Genomic DNA, 23,487 nt, shown 5'->3' with positions numbered 1-23,487 from the left:
CTGCATATGAAGCTGGTTCGGATGTCGTTTTAAACCTTAATCAAAAGTACAGACATTATTGTGAAAACACACAGCTCTCGGGGAAGGGGTCTGGGAGGAAACGCAGTCACCCAGCAACACTGTCTGCTTCTGTCCCTTAACACTGACATATATCCCTCAACCCCTCCAAAGTACACAGCATATTAACTTCCATATTGCTGCAATCTGCAATGCTGAGATAAACTAATAAGGCTCTGTATTCGATTATGAAATATTAAAAAATTCTAGTTTCTTTTCAACTGTGCAATGTGCACTCATACCTTTGGGTTCATTAAAATAGTATTTACCCCATACCACAACTATTATGGAAGTATCCTCTCCTATTTCCATACTGACCAGAAAATGTTGTGAATGCAGGAGTAAGTCTAGTAAGATGACTTCTCACAGAAGATCTGTTCTCCTAACAGAAGATCTGTCAAATCTGATTATGGCATCGAATGGCATTGTCATTCGTAGCCAAATTAATCAAATAGAATCGCTATCCGTTGGCTTCCGTGAGGAGATTGCCAGGTATCATAGCAACATATGACTGCGAGCTGACTGGGCAAAGACGTGGCAGATTCACCCCCAAACACCTTCCCAGCACAGTCGACACAGTCCCACGAAACAATGAGCATTTGAATTACACAGAGAAACGATAATCTTGTCACACGGAATTAAGCGGTTAGTGGCGTGTTTTTTTCCGCCGTTGCGTGAGCGGGAAAAGGAGGCGTTAGCGCGGGCGGGGCGTTAGCGCGTCAGGCATGCGCGGGCGTATATTTCATCATCATCGTCGCGCGCGTGCGTTTCACAGAGAGGAAGCAGCGCCGCCATGCAATGTTAGCGGTCAGGGACACTCGCGCCGCAGCCAACAGACATTCGGTTTTTTGTTTGCCGCGCAGCTAATTTTCAAATGAACGGGGGGGGGGGGTCAGAGCAACACGCGGCTCCTTTGGAAAAGACGTTACAGTCCGCGCTGGGCTTAGGTTTGAGGCCTCCGCCGCAGATAGCCTGAGAATAATGGGAATTTTCCCCGTCTTGTCTACCTTGTGATAAACGGCGTTTTCATAGAGAGACACATTCTTGGACAGAACATGTAGCCACTAATAACAGGGCATTTCTCCCATTCATTTGTAACCATTCTTATGGTTTTGTATACAAAGAGATTCAGTTACAATGTATAAATAACACTGACAGAATCTGTGAATATACATGTGTACATCTAACTAAAAAAATATTCAGGGACAGCTAGCGAAAATTGGTGGATCCTTTTTTACACTTTTAATATGTACCACATATGGCTTTAACTGCACTGAATCCCTATTGAGTTTAAAGGAGTGATATTAAGAGGACGTAGTCTTGTGTGTGTGTCTGTGTGTGCATGCGTGTGTGTGCGTGTGAGTGTGTGTGTGTGTGTGCATGCGTGTGCGCGTGTGTGTGTGCATGCGTGTGCGCAAGTGTGTGTGTGTGTGTGTGTGTGTGTGTGTGTGCGCCAGAACTCCAGCCGCAGAGACAGAGAAGCTGGGGAACTGGAAGATAATGCGCGTTTGTTTTCCCTGTAATATTTGCACTCCAGCCCTCCACCCCTAAGTGCAATCTGCACAGGTCTGTGCACACAGCATTAGCTGGAGATTAAGTGGGATTACGCGCCTCTCCGTTTTATTTAGCGGGATTTGGTTTGTGAGGAGAGGAGCGCGCCGGAGTTCAGAGCGGAGCCTCTCCACCCTCCCGGCGCTCCCCCTCTCTCCGCAGAGCCCCGGCCGAATTAAAACCCGCACCCACCCGCCCGTCAGGCTCCGCCCACTCGCGTGAATGGCCACGCCTCCACCTCCACCACCAATCCCGACCCACAAAAAGCGCGCGGGCCCAGCGAATGAAAGACAGGGAGAGAGGTAGCGGGGTGAAAGAGTGTGCACGTTAGTCCATTTTCCTGCAAAACGGGGGGGGGGACAGTTTTTGCAGCAACCAGGCACACAAAGAATATCCACAACCTGCAAGTCCAAATGACAGCAATCATCTTTAGAAGGAGAATAAGTGAAAATGAAATAAAATAAATAAATAAAAAAGATTTAGCCAAGTATTAGTGAGGTAAGGTCACCACTGCACACCAGGAAGGTCCCAAACCGTTCCCATGCCCCATCGACCGCAGGGGCCATTTCCTCGGCACCCCGAAACGCCGCTACGCTTCTGTGAGGCTCTCACGTTCCCCAAACCGCAGGCAAATGCACGGCAACCACGTGCACGGCTTTGTCACAACTGGCAACCGGATGGTTAGCAACTGTTGCCAACCACGTGCGCATGCACCGCACGCAGGACTCGGAGCAGGGTTCTGCGAAGGTGTGGGAGGAACTGGCCGTTCGCCAATCACAAGCACAACAGGCGAATCATTCCAAACTGCACTTTAGAAAAAATAAAAAATAAAACGCTAAGGGGGGAGGGGGTGGGCCGCAAAAAAATAAATTTCTTTCCAAATCAGCGGAATAAATTGAGACCGAACAACTGATAAAGATTCCTTCGGCGGCTACTTAAATTTAAGAACATCCATCTCGAGCTTTCAAACACTTTGCACTTCAAGCCGTTTTTTTTATTATTCGCATCTCAAGAAAACAGATCAAACCGCCTTCTGCGGGAGTGCAAGGTTCCGCTCGCAGAGAAGGGCACTCGGCGCACTAAAGAGCTGCTCTTTCCCGCAGGAGCCGCATTAGGCTAGCCACCGCCGCACCGTCCCCGTCCACAAACACTCCACCGTCCAAATGGCCACAGCGTCTGGTGGAACAGCCCGAACGGCACAGAGAGGAACGAACAACAAAGACGTTCTCTCTCGTTTATAACCTCACTTCCAGATAAGCCTCGCTCATAATTTGAATGCATTTAAATTTTTAATTTCAAAATACCGTACCTAATCGGGGCTGTGAAGGACACCGTTTTCATCGTGTTGCGATAATCGTTATAATTAATATCGCTTCTCGTTACCACAATAAATGAAATCAATAACAATGACGGTGATCGTGAAGGACAGCCGTGCCTAAACGGTCCGGACAAAAATCATTTCTCTCTCTCGCTCTCTCTCTCTCTCTCTCTCTTTCTCTGTGACTCTAACCTGAATGATGTTCATGTCTCTATACACCCACTTCATAAACGAGAATATCAAGACTCGCCCCTGAAATCCTGGGATTACTCCCGGAGCACATGCTGGATTTGCAGTATTTATTGGTTTATCAAAATGGGGGGGGGGGGGGGGGAGGAGAAGAAAAAAATCACATTTAAGATCATTGAGTGGGGCGGGGCATGAATCAAGTTCAAATGAGCATAGTGAACCCAAGAATAAGGCGTTTCAGAGTGCGCTATAACGAAAGTGATTGGATAAGCAACAAGGAATGGCGAAGTACAATATAAAAAGAGGAGATTTGGGCGGAGCAGGAAAGCAGGAAGCAGAACAAGGTTAAGCTCATTATTCCCAACTGTCTTGGAAAACGTGGTGTGTTTCGTCCCACTCCCTCCGCTCCCGGACACACACACACACACACACACACACACACACGGGGGCGCGGCCCCACCAGCGGGCCGCTCACTTACGGATTTGGCCGTGGCGGAGATGTACTGCACCACCATCTCGCGCTTGGTGCTCAGGTCCTTCCCGCGAAGCGGCGCCTTGCGCTCCTCGTTCAGGTTCATGTCCTCCTGGGGAGCGGCACAGCACAGAGCGGAGTGTGAGGGGAGGGGCCAGCTTCACACCGCCACACTGCTGGTGTGGGGCAGTGGGCACAACAAGGTTTTAGGGCACACATGCATGTACACACATATGCACAAATACATACACACAAACACACACACAGGCACCTACGCACACGCATACACGTACGCACAAATACATACACACACACAAATATACACACATACAAATGTACATACACACACGGGTGCACACACACACACACAAATATACACGCATACAAATGTACATACACACACGGGTGCACACACACACATGTGCACAGACACACACACCATCTGAGGCTGACACCTGATCAGCACGACAGACAGCACAGGACCAGAAACGGCATCAAGGGTTACACGCCGGCCTGGTTTCTGATTAAGTGGGTGCAGAGCGACCGAAATCCGGCCGCGTTCCTTTCATTTCTCAGCCTCCAGCCAGGGCCGCGCGGGTCAGAGACGGGCGGCGCATCGGCGGGCAACGAGGGGCCCGAGCACGGGCGCGAGGCCGCGCCCTGCAGGCCTACGGGACGGGTACATGCGGGGAGACCGAAATGGAGGGCCTGTGTTTACCGGGCTAACTCTCAGACAAAGACTTTGAGGAAAACACGCCCGAAACATCTCCTTCAGCTCTCACCAGAGAGCGTGCTGCGGGCACATGCTGCCCTCTAGTGAGCGGACATGGAAGTGCGCATTCTTTTGTTGAAGAGGAGGAATCTCGCTGGCCTTTCATAATGACCTGTAACGGCATATGTATCGCTTGCGGCGGCTACAATATTCTCCTGCCGATATTTACATCTTTTCATCAGTGCATGCTTAATATAGCGGTGTAAATGAAATGGAAAAAGAATTGAAAAGAATTGAATAGGAAAATAGAAATGAATAAAAGAAAGTTTCCCAACAGCATCTTGATTTCACCTGCAAGAAACAAGTTGATACGGCGTTTCAACAAATACAGACACGGCAACATGCATTGTCTGCAATGCATCAAAGCAACAGCGTTCTTACAAGTTAAACACCTCCAGTCTCAGCACATTTCTCGGAAGAAATTAACACCGTTGGTCTGATCAAGAAAAAAGAAAAGAAAACGACAGTTATAATGATCTTTTCCTTATTGGACAGATAATGTTCTGATTAATCTCTGAACTCTGATAACTGGCTGGTTAATTGTCATTCAATAAAGGAGCGTGTAGCAGTGAGGGAAATGTGAGAGAGCTCTCTGTTGGAGCCGAGCTGCAGGCCTGCAGGGCACTCATCAAGCACAGCCAGAAAAAAAAGCCCTTCGCATTCTGCTAAAAATGATTTATGATCTATTATTAATTGCATCCTCATAGGTTTGGATAGCGCAATCCCACGATGCCCCGGCTGTCAGCCGTAGTTAGAAATACTCGCTCGCTCGGGCGGGCGGGCGAACGTATGAATGGAGGGAAGATCTCCGATGGGCTCGAGAGTTGGGTTTGGCAAAAAAAAAGAAAAAGAAAAAGAAAAAAGGAATTTCCTAATTTATCAGTTCATTAATGTGACACAGCCACACCGAGCCATCACTTACAGCTACGTGAGGAAGAGTCTGTGTGAATGCAGCCCTGCGTGATCCCTCTTTAATTATAGCCACATTTTAACACCAGTAAAAGACAGTGTGGTGTAATGTTAGCGAATTAAGCTTTCAACCGTAAGCAGACGGGTTCAAATCCTGAAGAGGGACTGAATGACCTCATTCGCTATTCAGCTGTATAGACGAGTACAATGCTAAAAATGGAAGTGACTCCTCATAAGATGTCTGCAAAGCAAATAAATAACCTACTGTGCCAAGTATCCAGGCACAATTAAGATGACAAAATGGCACTGTGACTTTCACCTTTGCTATCTGAAAGCAATGTGAGGCAAGGTATGCATTCACGTGTTGGGTGGTACAAGAGATTACAAACATTATTTCAGTCCATAATAAATCTGGAATAACAGTCAGAGCTTCCGTCTACGGTGTCTAACTGCGCTGAACTAGCCATCGCTGCTGTGTCAAATTTGGGAACTTGTTTTCTTCTTCCTTGCTTTGGAATTATTTCAGCAGTCGTGGAGTTCAATGTTTCTTTTTTTAGGCGCGAACCCCTGGCCCGGTACCACAAAGAATTCAGGCAGGTGCGAATATTATCGCAGCTCTGAAATATTCTTTAAAATCTGAACTCGGTTCTGAAGCCAATTTTGAATTGATGAAACCAAAAAAAAACAAAACTGGGAGTAAAACCTGTTTTGACATATTCTTTTTAAAACCAAGATAGTTTTTTCCCCCAATATCTTTATTTGTGTAGAGTGTTATTGAGTTCAAAATCAGCATCCGTGTTCCATTGAAGGACTGGACAAGAACAGTAGAAGTGCCTCCTCCACATACACAATAAAACTAAGAAACATACCCGAGAAAAACATTCGTCTGAAATCTGTAATAATACAAGCTTTGGCTCGCAACCATCTTTCATTTCCTGAGGTAATTAATGGAGGTTTGAAGGTCTGTCTGCTACAGAAATGGAATATGGAGACCATCCAAAGAAAAACAAAACATATTTTTTTAAAATATATTTTTCCCCCCCGAACACAGTAATCTGTTACAAATGGAAATGGCTCGTAATCTGTTACAGATCTCCAAGCTGCCAGAGTTTGAGTAATCCATTGCGAATTATCCAAGAGAAGGTGGTTTTAGCCTCTTGCCCTGGTGCTAACGCCAGTGCCACCAAAACTCCAACATGAACCCACCGTCGCCTGGCTTCCTCCCTTCCCGCCGCTCGCCTGGACCTACAGCCATTTATCTCCAAATATCAGTGGTGAGGGGAAGATAAAAACCAATATTCTAAACTTAAAAATGTCACTGTACCCAGTAAGCACTGGTTGTGTGCATTAATATGGAGTTGATTTCCCCTATGCTGCTGTAACAGCCTCCACTCTTCTGGGAAGGCTTTATACTAGATGTTGGGAGCGTTGCTGAAAGGATCTGCCTCCAATAAGCAAGAAGAGCATTAGTGACGTCAGACACTGATTGGGTGATTAGGCCTGGCTCTCAGTTGGCTTTCCAACTGATCTCTAAGTTGTTGGATGGGGCACACTGGATTTTAAATGAAGCAGAGAATATGAGGTTAAGGTGCAGACTGTCAACTTTATTTTGAGGGGATTCACATCCATATCGGGCGAACAACGTAGGAATTGCGGCCATCTTGGTGTATCATTTCCATTTGGTGTCTGTTGCTGTTGCCTCTCAAGATGATGACAAAATAATTGTCAATGCCATTAAAGCAGGCCATCATGAGGCTGAATAATATTCATTTTAAAAAATCTGAATCGATGAGACACACAGCCAAATGGGTGTGTAATCAACTGTTTGGTACATTAAGAAGCAAGCCTTGGCAGATAACCTAGTTGACCTCAAAAGACCAAGGCGACCAAGGAATACTTCAAGAAAAAAAAACCCTTTTCAACTGTCGAAGAGATCAAGAACAGGAAGTAGGGATAGATGTTTCAAAGACGAAAATAAAGAGAAGCTGAAACCAGCATGACCCCAGAGCGATCACCACAAGATGCAAACCACTGGTAAGCCTCAAGAACACAGCGGTCAGGGCAGATTGCTAAGCAGTACATGAAAAAAGACTAGAGTCCTGGAACAAACTCAGATGATACAGACATTAACATGTATCAAAGTGATGGAGAGAATAAAGTTTGGAGAAAGAAAGGAACTGCTCACAATCCAAAGCATACTTTGAATCATGGTGGGGGTAGTTGTTCCAGTGACCTAGATATGCACTTTCGTACGTCGCTTTGGATTAAAGTGCCTGCCAAATAAATGTGATGCAATGTTATGGCTTGTATGTATGGCTGTCATGGGACCTGGCTCACGTGTCTTTATTGATGATGTGATTGCTGATGGCAGCAGTGAGGATGAATTCTGAGGTGTACAGAAACATCTTATCTGTTCAGATCAGCCGAAAGCTTGATTTCATGGTATTTCTCCTTGCAGTAGGGCACTCACCCCATACACTGCTAAAGTAGCCAAGGTGTTTTTCAGGGCCTGACAATGGAATTTTCTTGACTGGCCAAGTCAATCGCCCCTCCTGAATCCAGCTGAACAAGCGTGTCACTTTCTGAAGACAAGACGAAGGCAAAAAGCCCCCCAAGCAAACAGGAACTTAAGATGGCTGCCATACAGGCCTGGCGGAGCATCACCGGGGAAGATACCCGGCATCCAGTGACGTCTATGGTGCACAGCCTGCACATGCACGTATGTGTACACATACACACACACACACACACACACACACACACACACACACACACACACACACGCACACACACACACACGCACACACACACGCACACACGCACACACACACGCACACACACACACACACGCACACACACACGCACACACGCACACACACACACAATTTTGAGAAACCAAAGCTTTCAGAGTGACATTTCAGTCTGTAAGCATGCCTTCCTTGTCAACTGTCACACCACCAGTTTAATGTCACGCTATTTTGAGCACAAACATTGTAATTGAGCAGGGAGGAGAGTGACAGATATGAGCACAGATGCAGGAAAGCATCGAAAGAAGCAAGACCCCAGCCTCCTCACCCGCTTCACAAATAAAGACTTTATAATCATACCGCCAGTGAACGAGAGATAATTTAGTGTCTGCTACACAGGCATGAATGGAAAGATTTTGTTATGAACCAGCACTGAGCACTACGAGCGCCAGTCTTTATTGAGCAAACAACAATGGCGGCTAGCTGTGACCTTCACAGGGTATTAGGCCACTAGCAACAGCCCTAGAAAGAAAGAAAGAGGCAAAGGAACTTCAAAAGCACAGAATGACAAGCAAGATGCCATCAGTCTTCTGTATTCCATATTCTATTCTAAATGTTCTAAGCCTCACACTGTGCCGAGATTCCAGGGGACACAATACAAGCTGCATTGAAAAAAACTTTTTTTTAAAACCCATTTTCCTCAATTCAAAACACAGAAAAATCACAGCGCGAATGCACCTCTGCATCTCGATAAGTTGAGGATTAACTTTTGTTCTATCCACAAGGGGGCACTGTTCTGTTACAGTGGCCAGTGCGACGGGAGAGACACTTAACGGTCAGAACATGTCTTGACGGGAATTGAGTCAGGCCTTGTACCGTCCTTTCTGCACTGTTGCTAGGAACCGCCTCTGTGCAATTACAGACACCAATGAGACGCATCAGATAATGTGACCAATTACGAGTGACGCTAGCCCATCAAGGGCCTTCGAAACAAGCCGATCGTTGTCATCTCAAGATAAATTTGAAAAATAAATAACTAAATAAGTAAAATGGGTTCAAGTCGGCTCCTGACGCAGGAGAAGGGCAGGAAATCGATGTGAGCAGGCCCGGAGGCTGTAGGTGTAGGACAGTAATGGCCTCATTTGCCAAACGTCCCACAGTGCAGGGGAGCTGTCACTCAGCGGCTCCTGGCCTAATAAGGTGCCACTACCAGGAGCCCCGGCGACTAAATGTTAACACTACAGTCCCGCGGACATGTGACAAGCAGGGTCCCCTCTCACTTCTGTAACAAACTGGAGAAAACCACACGGGGGAAGAGGACTTCAGAACCGAGAGCTCCCACAGTTTCTCCCACGCGAAACAAACCGGCACCACCGTGGTTCAGCGGCCACGTCTGTCACCAGCTCTGAATAGCGAATGGCTCAGTGCTATCTGTTCCGGCCAGACTCCAAATCATCGGAAAAACAGGGCTGAATGATGTGATGAGTGATGAGGCGAATGGGGCCGTTTCAAATTTGTTATTTTTACTCTTATGTAATCATGCAGGGCGACCGAAAACTCGACTCCCATCTGCACTGACAACCTGACGGATCAAAGCAGGGGCAGAAACCAAGGGATATGCTCAGCCAATCAGGGTGTGGGGGGGGGGGGGGGGGGATTGTGGCCGGATGAGGAGTGGCAGCTGAATGAAGGAGAAGCACGAGGACTACGGTGATGCGTTCTCCCATTTCAGCTCTGATTCGATCCCCCAAGGCTGTGACCAGATTCTGAAGCAGGATGGGAAAGCGAGTTCTATGCGCTCAAATAAAAAAAAATAAGAGGTCAGATAAAGTCTAAAATGCTCTAAAATGCCTGCAGCCAGCTGCTGTTAACAGAGCCCAAAGGGAACACAGACTGGAGAGGGGTGCATTGCCTTGGCAAGAGCACCATAAAAGCCTTCCTCTTAATTTCACGCCCTTTCGAATGCGTGCCAGTCGATCATCCATCGCCTTCATGTCCAAACTCAGTTCTGCCGTTACAACAAACACACGTCGACAGATGAAGTGCTTATGTTAGCCCGCACGATGTTCTCTATAGACCGCAGACATCTGAAAGCCAACCATCAAAGCAGGCCTGAACTGAGCTCATCGACTATCAGCGAAGACCAGGGTGAAAACGTCTCCACGGCAACATTTCAAGCACGGGAGACATCAAAGAAAAGGAGTGAAAGCGGGAGGGGCAATGGGCAATTCTTTTTTTTTTTTACCATCATCTTCTCGAAGAGGTCCACGATCTCCTTCTCGGACAGGTTCATGCTTCGGTCGTCGAAGAGCGGCTGGGGGACTGGGAGCTCGGCCTGGGCGGACTGGGAGTCGGTGGGGTGCTGGATGAGCGGCTTCTCCTTCTTCGTGCCCGCCTTCCTGAAGCTGGTGATCCTGTCGCGCTGTAGGGGGCGACACCCAGAAATAAACCACGGCACCCGCGCCAACGCTGTCCTAAAAGGATGCACTCGCAGGCCCTTTCAGCGACCCCGCTGATTCATTAAGGAAAAACCCACAGTATTCATCCGGTTGACTTTAATGAAGAGCGCACGTCGAAACATTGTTCACTTATTAATGAATCGGTGGGAGAAGCGAAATTGTTCCTGGGTGCATTCCCTTTCCTCAATTATTGCTCCACTTCGCATGGGGGAGAGAAGTCAGACTGTGACATAACAAGCCACAGGCAGCCATGCGTCAAGTTACTCTAACACTTCATCTTCTCACTCGGTTTTCAAAACCCTCCATGCCGCTAACTAGCTACTCCTGTCAGACGTTCACAGCGTGGTCTATATGTAACTGTCTTCAGTACGGCAGCCAGCAATGTCTACGCACTCATAATGAAAAAAATCTACAGTCAAAAAGGAGAGCTAAAGGAAACTTACCTGACTTACCTGTGCTCTTACCTGTGTTCTTACCAAGGACATGGAAACATCTGAATGTAATGAAAGAGTGGTGATGTATGCACACCTACAGGTTCGGTGCTTATGGGCTGCATTTCCACGTGATGGAAATGTTGCCGTGTGATGTTGACAGCAGAGAGGATTAGAGACAGGGTGAACTAGATGGATGCAATGCACAGCTGTCTACAACCTACAGCTGTACAGCATCACTGTGAATGACATAACTGCCACTGTGCAGGATCAAACAAGCGCTGTCATCCTCTTTCACAGTTACCATGTCAGAGAGGGTACCGAAACCATGCTGGCGTCGCTGTTAGTAACCATTGACAAAAATGGGCTTAGGGGGGGTCATGCAAAATGAATGGATGTGCACCCGGATGAAATGGAAGAGGAACTTAAATAAATAATTACAAGGCGATTAAGGCAAACACTGCAGAAGACTGAAATATTTGTGGAGAGACAGATGGAAGCCAAACCCGATCCTACCTGAGCCTGATCAAATTTGAGTTTGGAAACCGGCACAAAACCTTTAATTGTTTTTAGACTTTGATTAGTCCCTTTTTATTCAGGACACAAGAAAATAGGGCGTCGATGAGACTTAGGGAGATTATGAAAATGTCTGGATGAGTTTTTCAAAATGTGCTCACAATTACAGAAGGGATTACTTGTCAAAATACTCAACTGTAAACACTGAAGCCACATGGAGAAGAACCTGCTCATTTGTCCCTTCATTATGAACATTATGAATTCATTATGATTCACATTTTAGATTTCAATATATTTTACTCAGAACAGAGGTTTCACATATATAGAAAAGTTCAATTCTGGTTATATTTTAACCTATTGTAGTGGGCAAATATCATTTATGTCATATGAGTTCTCTGGAATATTTTTTAATAGCTAAATAACAAACAGCAATGATGCCTACCAACAAGTACAGACAAGGCTTCGTTTCCACGTGCTTGGACTTTCCAGAAACCAGCCGCAGCTATTCTATAGCAGTTAGTCATGGAAGTTCCAAAGGAGAACGATTGGTAATTAGTCTAAAATTCACGTGTCCACAAATATTTCAGATTTATATTAAAAATATTCCATGCAGCCTTGAAAGCAAAAAGAGAAAATAAAAATGAAACGGAAACGAATGACAAACCAAGACACCTTACCACGTCATCAGCCAATGTTTTAATGTGTATGTTCTGTAGAAGGGAAGGGACAGCACAGAAATGAGATCCAACTTAAACAACACGCCAGCAGGGCCGTATCCTGGCGGTGCAAACGCTGGCAAGGGCGCAAGTGTAAAAAACGCGGCGGGCTTTTTCTCTGCATTTGGGAAACGCAGGTCCCGCGCGAAAAGCTTGCGCCATTTGCCGACGGCGTTTGCACCCTTAAAATACGGCCCGTGGGGAGTGTGCACGGGACGGTCCCGTCCGCTGCACACACACGGTGACAGGCTGAAACAAACACACACACACACACATGCACAGATGAAGGGCGTCCCAGAGACCCGTGCCGACACATGAACAAACAGACACATAGCGTCCCAGCAGAGCTACTCATCCCCCCCCCACACCGGCGAGTGGATTATCAGCATTACGGAGAGAGTCATCTGTGCTTGGTCAACACGGCACACGGCATTTTTCAACTCACCGCACTACACACAAGAGCATCTTTGTAAAACTATAGCTTCTTTGGGCTGGTGGGGATATTCGCTTGCCCTGATTAACATAACAGTAATATAACTGAGTGAGATGAAGAAACTACCTTGGCTGTTTTTTCAAAGGGAACATTTTGCTTGCTAGCACCAGATGATTAACTAGTTAACTGTGTGAGTCTTAAAAGAGACAATCGTTTTGTAATGACATTACTTAAAACGACACAAGGGTCAAATGACGAGTACCTGAATTGTTAAGACACATTGCTTGATAACACAAATTAACATATGTATTCATTTACTGGTGCAATAAGAGCAAGGATGAACAATATAGAATATGTTTTAATATATTAGAATCTTGCTTTGTTATCAGGTTTTATGCAAGCTAAAGTAAGCTACTGTAAGAAGCCATTTTCAAGGGGGACCAATCTAAAACAGTATGGCAGCTGGCCTCCACTGTCAATATGATAATATCAGTGGCTACAAATTGCGAAACCATAATGCGATTCACAATATATTTGTCACTATAGAAAATTTGCTTGCAGTCTCAACCAGTTTTGTAGGATTTGGTATTCAGGGTGGGACAGTAAAATTCATGGTTTTTGCACCTCCCTTGAACCTTACGTGGAGGGAGCGCATCACACGCACCTATTGGATACTGAGGGTGCAAGTTTTAAACTGTTCACGCACCTATTGGATACTGAGGGTGCAAGTTTTAAACTGACCCGTCTGAATAGCAACCAGCGTTCTGATGATGGCCAACGTGGTTCTCCGTTCTCATGTCTAAATAAATACTATCATTTTCTTTCTGGGGGCATCAAGCGAGTGTGCGAGTCTTCTCATTTCCAACAGTAAAATTCTGGAAGCAATCTTTTGTGCTGAATTCAGTGCAAGTAAAATCAAGACAACCCAGCAGTCTGAAGTCTGCCGGAGGTGGTTACCACCGGTTACAGGAGACGACAACTCATCTCCCTACATTCACCACCCACTGAAGCTGCTTTATCTTTAAAGGCAGTTCAGAGTCCTGAAATGTGTACTGAACTGCCGTATTCTCGTCCAGAACGGTGTCAGCTCTTAGAGATCTACCTGAAGAGTCAGGCTCACTGATATGCGACTATGCTGAGAACCTCGTCTGACCGCAGCAGAGCCGTGAGCGAGGCCAAAACTAGGTCAGCAAAACCGTACCAACCGACAACTCACTTTCAGTTTCACTATGCGCTCGGGCTGAATCTGGGAGCGCCGGTGCTGTAATGCTATGATTAATGTGACCTATTTACATTTTTTCTGTCACGCAATTATATTGCCTGTTCGCCACAAGGGTAACCGAATTACTTCCACAAGTCACAAATATGTAAAACACTGTACACAGTAATTAAAATATGAGAACGGTTTAAAAAAAAATATGCTCAAATACTTTTTAGTCAATTTAAGGCAACCGAGTACCATTTCTGTTAATTGTACAGAATTAAAGACAGGCAATCAGCTCATTGCACACAGTTCATTAGCAAGCCAGCAGCACACCCCAGCAATTTGTCACACAACAATTAGGCTTATATACCTTCTGGGCTTCTTGGTTTATTAAAATCGAAATCATTTTTATTATGATAAATGCCTGTACCCATAATAAATGCCTCTCTCGACAAAATTTAATTGTGCCCAGCACACGCACAGCCAGCTTACGGTCGTGACTCTGAATGAGCAGAGGCCGGTTCTGAAGGCCACATTTTAAAAGTAATCCCACGCGTTGAAAGGCCAGTGCAGTGCAAGTACACTGCGTTGGCCTGGTGTGTTTGACGTACCATTCTGAAATACAAGATTTTGCTACAAAATTGGTTACATCAGACACGCGAGGACTGCTCGAGGAATTCATCAGCATACAGCGGCCATTTTACAGGAACTTCCGTGTCATTAATTGTGCCCGAGGGTAGATGTAGTGCTTCACAGGGGATTGAAATCCACTTTGCTTAATGGTCCGTTTGGACTGCTGGACTCAGTGCCAGACAGCGTTCCACTGTGCTGAAATGCATCTTTTTAAAAATACCTCAACATTTCCAAACCATTACCCTTACTCTCCACTAGGGGGCACATGAAAATATATTTGGCAGGTCAAAGTGAAGGAGTCCGCAGCCACTCCTTCCATTCTATCAAATAGTGTTACTGCGAACCAATAAACTGTTACAATGCTGATTTATGCTTTCAAAATGAAATCACTGCCAACAAAAAGTACTGTTGCCATTTTTGTTTGCAAAAACACCCATAAAAACCTCACCAGAAAAGGACACTTTACAATTGTGTGCTCATATATAGCCATGGCTCACATTCACGATTAACACCACAGTAGTAATTACATTGGTGTTTATCTGTGAATGACATTCTGTAAAAACATTCTTTCAGTGATAGTACTGTAAGTGTCCTTACGAACCATTCTGCACTGATACCTGTTTCCTGGGCTGGCTAAGGGAAACGCAAGTGATTTCAAGCATCTTCTAATCGCAGACAGGCACACATTACAACCACAAGCCCCTATGCGGCATCCTTCAAGCAAACAGCTGAGGACACTTTACAAGAAGAGTTAAATGAAGATAAAGGACCAGAGCCAGCTTAGACCAGACTAAAGGAAGCAGGCACCCAAGATCAGACAAGACTTAAGACCCTAAATTAACACAGCCCGGCAGTTAGCGACACCTCCGCTAATATGGCCTGGAAGAGAATACCAGAGACAAGGTGGAGAGCGGCTAGAAGCGCTAACCTCAGGTGCTAAACGACCGTGACAGTCAACAGTCTCTGAGCACAGAGTGTGACTGGGAACATAAGGTCCAATCAGGTCCTGTCTGTCTGAAGGTCCTAGGCCAGAGATCGCTGCTTTAAAGGTAATAAGCAACACTTTCAGTTTTCTCATGGATTTCAGTGGAAGGCAATGCAATGATGTAATAACAGGAGCGATATGCTATCAGTGGTATCCGTAAGCCGCATTATACCGATGGAATTTCAAAAACATTCCTCTTCGGTCTTTGGGTTTATACTTTGTATGGGTTGGAATGTCTTGTTCCAAAACAGTTGGGGACTTCTACGAATTCAACTCACGCTCATGTATGTCAATAAAATGCAAATCCAGCAAACCTAGTCTTAAAACAATGGGACATTATTTTCCATTTGCCGTAAATAGCTGCTGTAACTTTGTTAATAAGAAACCGCGCAGATAAACACAACTGAACAGCTGAATATTCCTACAGCTATACAATCCCCCACAGACAAACAAAAAGGGTATAATTAAAAAAAAAAAATCAATCCATATGAATTTTTTCTTATGCAGTTACGCCATCTGTTCATGGAAACAGTCCCCGCTCATCTCATGGTAAACGCAAGGTAGGATGTATGAAACGATACCTGTGAAAACCTGCTGCCGAAATCCTTGCTCGTAAACGAGGTTTCACTTTAATTAGCTCTAATTAATAGCAAACAAAGGGATGACTGGGAGCCCAGCTTTTTTGGCAGCGGAGACCACTCCGCCGTGCGCCACAAACGGTTCCTGGCAACCTCGCGCCACTCTTCCCAAGATGCTCAGCGTCTCAGTCTGCCAACTGTTCCATCTCGTTTATCCGCCCCCCCCCCCCTTCTCGCAAATTCATTTCCGTGCAGAGAAGGAGAAGTTACTTTTTTTAAATATAGACATGTTAATTGCCCGTATTATACCTTGTATAATAAATCTGGGAAAAAAATATTTCATTTTCATTCATTAAGCAGCAGAACATGTTTTTTTTTTTCCCAAAACGTTGTACCTACACAAAACAGTATGACTGCAGTATTAACCCTTTAAGGTGCAAGATCACAAATTTGTGATTAGGATGCTTGTACTGTAACTGATTTAAATAAAAATAAAAAATCATTCCAGAAAACCTCATCTTCAAAGGGTTAAATAAGGACAGGGGACGTCCTGTTCGGTATGCACCGGCTCTTCAAAGAGAGCGCTCCATCAAAGGGACTTCTTTTCCCCACTCGATCACGCAGCTGAGTTTCCGTCTCATTTTTATATAGAAAGCTAAATCTGCCCTGCTGCGCGCGGCTTAAAAGCATCCGACTGCAAGCCCCGGAGAATTAGTGCCAGTCAGTAAGTCAGTCAGCTGCTCAGAGGGCTGCTTCTGCTCCTGTGCCAGGGAGAACAGAGGAGCGCGGGGTTTGGGCGGGTTGGGCGGGGCGGGGCGGGGTGACGGGGACGCCGCAGACAGGGTGAAGAGGCCTCAGTCTGCCGCGGTTCACACGTCGGTCGCGGCCGCCGCCCTCGCCCCGGGCCGGCCTCGTTTTAGGAGCCCGGCTCGTTTCGTTATTGCCAGTGAGAGACGAGTGCGTGAAAACGAAAGCTGCTGGACAAAACGAAAGTGCCGTGCCCCATCCAACCCCCCCCCCCGGCCAGTGCATACAGGCGCTGCCCGACTGCAGGACTTTGCTCCGTTAGATATTAGGGCTAGAAAACACGGCCTTGCCTTATCACGTGAGCCGCGCTTTATTGTGATCTTATTGCGGCAAAATCGCTTCAATCGCTTTCTCCTATTAGAATAGATTAGGAAATGATAAACAGGACTGGCACAGTGCTTACCTGACTGAACAGGCACAGTGAGAGTTACCCTCATGAGCAAACCTAGTACAGTGCTAGAGAAACGAGGGCAGGGCCAGACATGCAGAATATGACATAGTGAAGTAGTATCTTATCATAAATCAATAAAAAAAGTAAAGGATCACTGGATCTGCTTTCATCGCTCCTGTGGTGTCTGCTGCTCTGTGTCCTGGAAAGCACTCTGAGCCAACTGCACGCACAGGCCCCGGAAAATGGAGTTATTATAATTATTATTAACCCTGTTCAACCAAACCAGATGCACACTGTCTGTCCCCTGCAGAGTCGAGGCTGGGTTGCCTCAAACAGCCCACAGAGCACAGAAGAGACCCAGCTGTGGGCCGCCAGTCAGGCAGTCTCCCTGGCGATGTCGCTCTACTCTCCTCCTGTGAGGTCAGAGCACACGCAACCTCCCCCCCACCTTCCCACCCCCATTACAGCGGCCGCCTGGGGGGACGGTCGTGTGTCTCCCTGTACCTCAGTGAGAGCCCCTTCTACCCAAACAGCGCACCACCCCTGGCATCCCCCGCCCCACCCCCCACACTCCAAAGCCTCCCGCTGGCCTGTGTGCTCACCTCTGTGGCCACACGCTACGCTACGCTAGGCTACGCCCACATGAGAGATGCTCTCACAGGGCTAACCAGAAATCCTTGTGTGACCCGATTACTGTCCATTGACATCAGGCCTACAGTAAAGGCCCATGCCCCTTCTGGCCATCCTTGGAGCACTACTGCTTCCATCATGGCCGGAGACCACCTTCCAGGGCCATGGAGCCATTCAAGGGGAAGTCGTGGAGGCCTCCTGGCCAATCAGGGAGCAGAGCAGCAGAGAATAGATAGGCTCACGTCTGGGCCTAATGCACATATGAAACACTTTCACTCTTTATATGCTACTAAAAGGTTCAAACACACCTGCAGACCCCTGGGGACATTGGACAGAACGTTTTACTGACTCACTGACTTACAAAACGACTCACTGCATCACATGAGAGAAAGAAGGGGCTCACAGTATCACAGACGTTTCTTGAAACAGTCGGTTATCTGCAGGAATTTTACTCATTTCAAAAATTTGCTAGAGCCGTGTCTGATAGGCTTAATGATACCTGCTCAGTGTCAGTAGACAGCGTACAGGAGTTCACAAAAGCCACATTTTGTAACGTGTAAAGATCATACAAGAGATGTTTACGGGGCTGAGGTTTGCAAAGTAAATTTGTACTTATCTTCCTGATATGTAATCATGATGTTGCTTGTGAATAAACTGTTTATTGCTTTATGAGGACAGCTTTCCCGGAAGGAAAGGCTGGCCTGTATCATCTCATCAGATAAGTTTGCGGTTTAAATTTGTTTACAGAGAGCAACCAAGTGGCTAACTTAGCCTCTCCTCTTCATGTGGATAGTGTGACTCTTACAAGCAATTGCGACATAAAAAACAAAATGTTATTATAGGTTCGGTATTTTCAAAGCATAAATTGGATTCTAGCAGTATAATTTAAAATCTTGGCTCCTTGTAGAAATCAGACTTTTTTCCACTGCAGATTGACTATCAGCAAAGTAAGGTTAAAATATAATAACTGGGCAGACGTGCAAGCTAGCCACAGCTTCCAGTTATTTCAGTGCATTGGGTTTATACTCTCTGTCACTTTTCACTGCTGAAGACTTGAGTTTTCTGTGAGCTGTATGCTTTTATAACAGCACACCATCAATGTTTTTCCCTCCATCCACTTTACTGGACTGACGTTTGCACTCTACAACAGCAGTAAAATGACTAAAGTCAAACCGCAGTGTTTCTTAAGTGTACTTATTCATACCTCAAGAGATTCTGGCGGGCCACCACTTATCTGTCAACGTGTGGCATTCAAACACACCACAGAAACACAAGTGAACCACGTACGTGTCACTTCTTTCTGTGGCAGATATATTTTGCATGGTTGTTGTGCAACAAAAAAAAATAATAAAAATAAAAACTTGCACACAAACTTGGGGGAAAGTTTTCAATTCTGACCCAGAAACCTCTGGAAAACAGCTTCTACAGTTAGACTGTAAATCAAAATAATCTCGCAGCAAAGTGACAGGAAAGCTAATGAAGAACAGCATGCGCACCGCACTCCTCCGTCTGCATCGTAACGAGGGGCTAATCGGAGTGGTCTCTGAGACGCCTCCTCTTCAGGCATCACTTTTGCATGGAGCAGCACTATTTTCAGGCTCCTGGTCTGCAGATGCAGTAACCGAAATCTGCCCTGCTTCTTGCACAACTGTGACTAAAAATGCAAAGTTCCCAATTTTACTGCTTTCGCAAGTATGTGTAAAAATGCAAAGTTCCCTTGTGCCTCTCTATCATGGTTAAGTATAGATATGCCACAGGGAGTGGGCCTAGGGTGAATGGGGCTTCTATGAGTCAGGAAAAACAAAAAAGTTTTAAACACACTGATGAAGCAGCAAATAAACATATATTGTAGGCAATTTCACTTCTGGACTTTATATATTTCATTCATTTTTTAAATGCTCTATATTTAAAACTATAAAGCGTATGAGGCCACAATTAATTTCATCCCACTTCTGAAACGGATTACTGTCCTCAGCTTTGAATTGTTATGGTGTAAATTCTCTAGACTCTAAACTCATTGCATCCATTCACACAGCAAATGAATGTCGCCATTCCAAATCATGCCATTCTCTTGTTTTCAATGGTTTTCGCGTTGTCATTTTTTCCTCATCTAATCCGGCGCGGACAGGCAGGCGTTTGCTGCTCCACAAACAGGCACTCAGGAACTCTCAGACAAACAGGCCACAATGAAGAGGAGATAAGCCGAGCACAAAAAAGCGTTTCAGAAGCGTAATGTCCACAGCAAGCCATCCCTCAAGCTCAGAGCCCTTCACAATTTACATCAATTTACAGCAAAAACAACAGGCTCCATTGCGACGCGAGCAACGTGCGCTGGAGCTGAGTATTCAAGCTCTAACAAAAATCTGTGCGCCAACAAATCCACGCAAGGGACTTCACTGGGAATTGTGTACAGTACAAAAAGCATGCAGTTGGGAAACACGCAATTGCCCATTTTATAGAAACAGTGGGCATCAACTGAGGTTTCTAGGAGAGGTCGCTATAGAAATATGAAATATAATGAACAACAATGATCATTCTTGAAGACGCAATACTCAAAATATTATGCCAATTGTGTTTTGTACGTAATCAGTAAAAAAAAAAAAGTTCTTAAACATGTACTTTCACATGTAGACTGCTATGTCACATTACGAAGATGAGGAAGGTCATGCCAGCTCTTCAGGCTGTGCTGTGGCTCCTCTGCCACCCTAGCCTAGCTCTAACACCTGTGCAGGTGGGCCTTGGTGTAGGCGGAGCCTGTGGTCCCTTAAAATCTGGAATCCTACATAAGAGCAGGTCTGATTGGGTTTTGGACCAAAAAATAAATTAAAAAATGAAAAGTTATTACTGGGTTGCTTGATCATGAGGTTAGCCAAATTAATAAAAGGAATAACTGTGTGTAAGAGGTAGGAAAATGCGAGAGTTGCATCTTGACTGGCCCACCACAGGGACTCCAATTACCTGCAACTGCACATGCATTCAAAGCAGTGAAAAAGCCATAAAAGCACAGGAAGTGCAACGGACAGAAGAAAGCCGATGGATCCATTCTACTCCATTTGCTGGCACACAGTCTGTCGTTAAGGTGACTCCGTGAGTGTCCTTGGTTACAGCACATTTTAAATGATTTTACTTACAAAGGCTCCAAATGCATCAAATTGAAGTGAAAGGTTTTAAAACAAAAAAACTAAAATTGACATTATCCAGTCCAAATAGTTTTAATGAGTGAGCATGCCGTGGGCGGGCATGTCTTCAGAACTATTTTTAGTCGATTAAACTGACATTTGTCCTTAAGACTGATTCAGATTTAATCCAATCACTCTTTTTCTTGACAAACACGGTTTGGCAATCTGATGTCAGCAATTGCTGAACAACTTGGTTTAGGCACGTCTTTTACTTTTTTTAAATACAAAAAATACATTTCGGCAGAGAACTTCATATTTACACAGGAAGAGCTCGTAAGATCTGCCATTTCCCCTGTTCTATTTCTGTATTTAGTAAACCAGAAATGCTTTCTCGGTATTACATCAACAGCACAAATAGCACAGCTTGAGCGTTACTTTTTCAAAATCGCCTCACGCACAGTAATGGTGCTTACTTATCAGTTGCACTGTACCACAGCTCCCCTCAACAACAGTGCTTACGGCATGACTGTGTAGGGAAACCCAGGCCCAAACGAATGAACAGAGCTCATCCTTTCATCTGTGATACATCAATACAATTATACAATTATCGTAAACACATAACAAGACATCATTTGGAATATTCACCTCTTCCTTGCTATCTTGTGTTCTGTTCTTCCAATGTATATATTTTCATTCCAGAAAATGTAGAAGCTTTGCTTGGTAACCAACCCGAAAAGTTTAAATTCAACGACTCAAGAGGGGAAAAAAAAGAATCCTCTTGAGGATTTTCATGATATGAGAACTGTATCGTGACGCAACTATTAGGCAATTTTGGTAAGTACCGCTCTAAAAACAATTAACCACAGACATGACATTTTTAGTTTCTGTTGATGGGTATATGACAATGTAAAATCTAAAGTTAGATATTCTTTCATGAACTACTGACCACATTTGACTTCAATTCCAAACAGAAATATTGCCACACTAAAATGCAATGCTGTTGTACACTGAATAATGCCAACTACCCATAAATAAATAAAAATGGCAATGTCTTTCAGAAAGGGTTTAACCATCAATATTTACAGGAGTAGCCCCAGCTCTTCTTCAAAAAATATGGGGTGGTCTCTTAAATTTTTCCAGAGCTGTATTTAGTGATTATACCCTCTGTGGCATGACTGTACAGAAATATAAGGACAGACAGACACAAGCTGTTTTGTTGATGGATGGGTTGGGCAATTACCTCAAATTGCACTACAGACACTTGTCATTTTGCCAATATGAAGGATTTTTGGATTTTGGTCTTCTCTGAAGGCACAGGAAAGCTTTTGGAGGTAAACACTTCAACACATACAACTTCTACATGTTTATGAGCTGAGCACCTGTTTAATCTGGCAATTTGCACTTAAACAATCAACAACAAACTGGCACTAACATTCAACATGATTATGTGCTTCATTTAAAGTAATTGAATACCTAACACGTTGTAAAATATTCCATTACTTTAAATGAAGCACATAATCACATTGAATGTTCATGCCAGTTTTTTTTTAACTCATTTATTCATCACTGTGAATAAATTAATTTACATCCAGAAAAACACCACTTTCCTTTTTAATAGTCCTATATTTGCTAATGTTTTTTTAAAATTTTAAACATTGTTGCCTATGTTGTCTAATAGTCCTATATTTGCTAATGTTTTTTTTAATTTTAAACATTGTTGCCTATGTTGTCTTCTTTCCTTGAAAACTAATTATTAAAATTCTAGGATTATAGATTATACTATATTCAAGATTACTACTTAGAACATACCAGAAGGATGACTGTGAGACCGTTTATAAAACCATACTGAACTTTAGCCCATGCCTGGAAGTGCATTTTAACTTGGTTCATGCTGTGAAATGCTTTTATGTATATAATATTGATCAGGATAAATATGCCCAAACAGGCTAGCTGGCACTTGGACATTTGCTTTACTTGGTCATTTCAAATGCGGAAAGAACGCAGTGCATTAAGAAGTGAAAGGCTCGTGAAATATGAGCGTATCAATATTTATGCATGCACAAAGATAGTGAATACAACATTTAGAGCAGATACAAACATATTTTTTTAATGATATTATTAAGCCAGAGTAATGAGTGTAGCTATATTCTCCACTCATATTGATGTGCTAATGTGTTTCAGTTGTGCTCTAATGCATCTGATGCACCATCACAATATTCCAAGCAATTATCCAAAAGTGGAAGATCAAGAGCCACATGACTCATGATGGTATGATAATATTCCAAAAGCCACGGCACTTGTGTGCTTGTACATGGTGCAGGTCTCTCTCAGGTACTTTCCACTTCCCTTCACAGGTTACAAGCCTAGTCTAAATGGCCTGTACATGTATATACAACATGCATTTTATACTTGAAATAACAGGCAACTTGCAATGGACACAAGTGACCCACCACCAGGAAGGCTAGTCTAGATCAAATTTAATTCAAGAGCATCCCTGACTAATAGAGGGCTACAGTGCTCTAAATAAGGTGAGAGAATGACCTCTATGGCGCAAACATGTTACCACAGAG

General features: G+C 44.7%; 1 protein-coding gene across 1 annotated transcript in view; it reads right to left on the bottom strand.

The window, feature by feature from the left end:
• The window catches only part of diaph2 (diaphanous-related formin 2), a 442,997-nt gene that overhangs the window by 406,584 nt on the left and 12,926 nt on the right, over positions 1-23,487 (bottom strand). Inside the window, 3 exon segments of the mRNA XM_035408002.1 lie at positions 3,595-3,699; positions 10,261-10,437; positions 12,099-12,131. Coding sequence (XP_035263893.1) covers positions 3,595-3,699; positions 10,261-10,437; positions 12,099-12,131 — 315 coding nt within the window.

This window comes from Anguilla anguilla, chromosome 3, assembly GCF_013347855.1.
Source record: "Anguilla anguilla isolate fAngAng1 chromosome 3, fAngAng1.pri, whole genome shotgun sequence".
Taxonomy (NCBI): Eukaryota; Metazoa; Chordata; class Actinopteri; order Anguilliformes; family Anguillidae; genus Anguilla; species Anguilla anguilla.
Note: the sequence above shows the minus strand (reverse complement) of the source record. Positions and strands in the feature narration are given on the sequence as shown.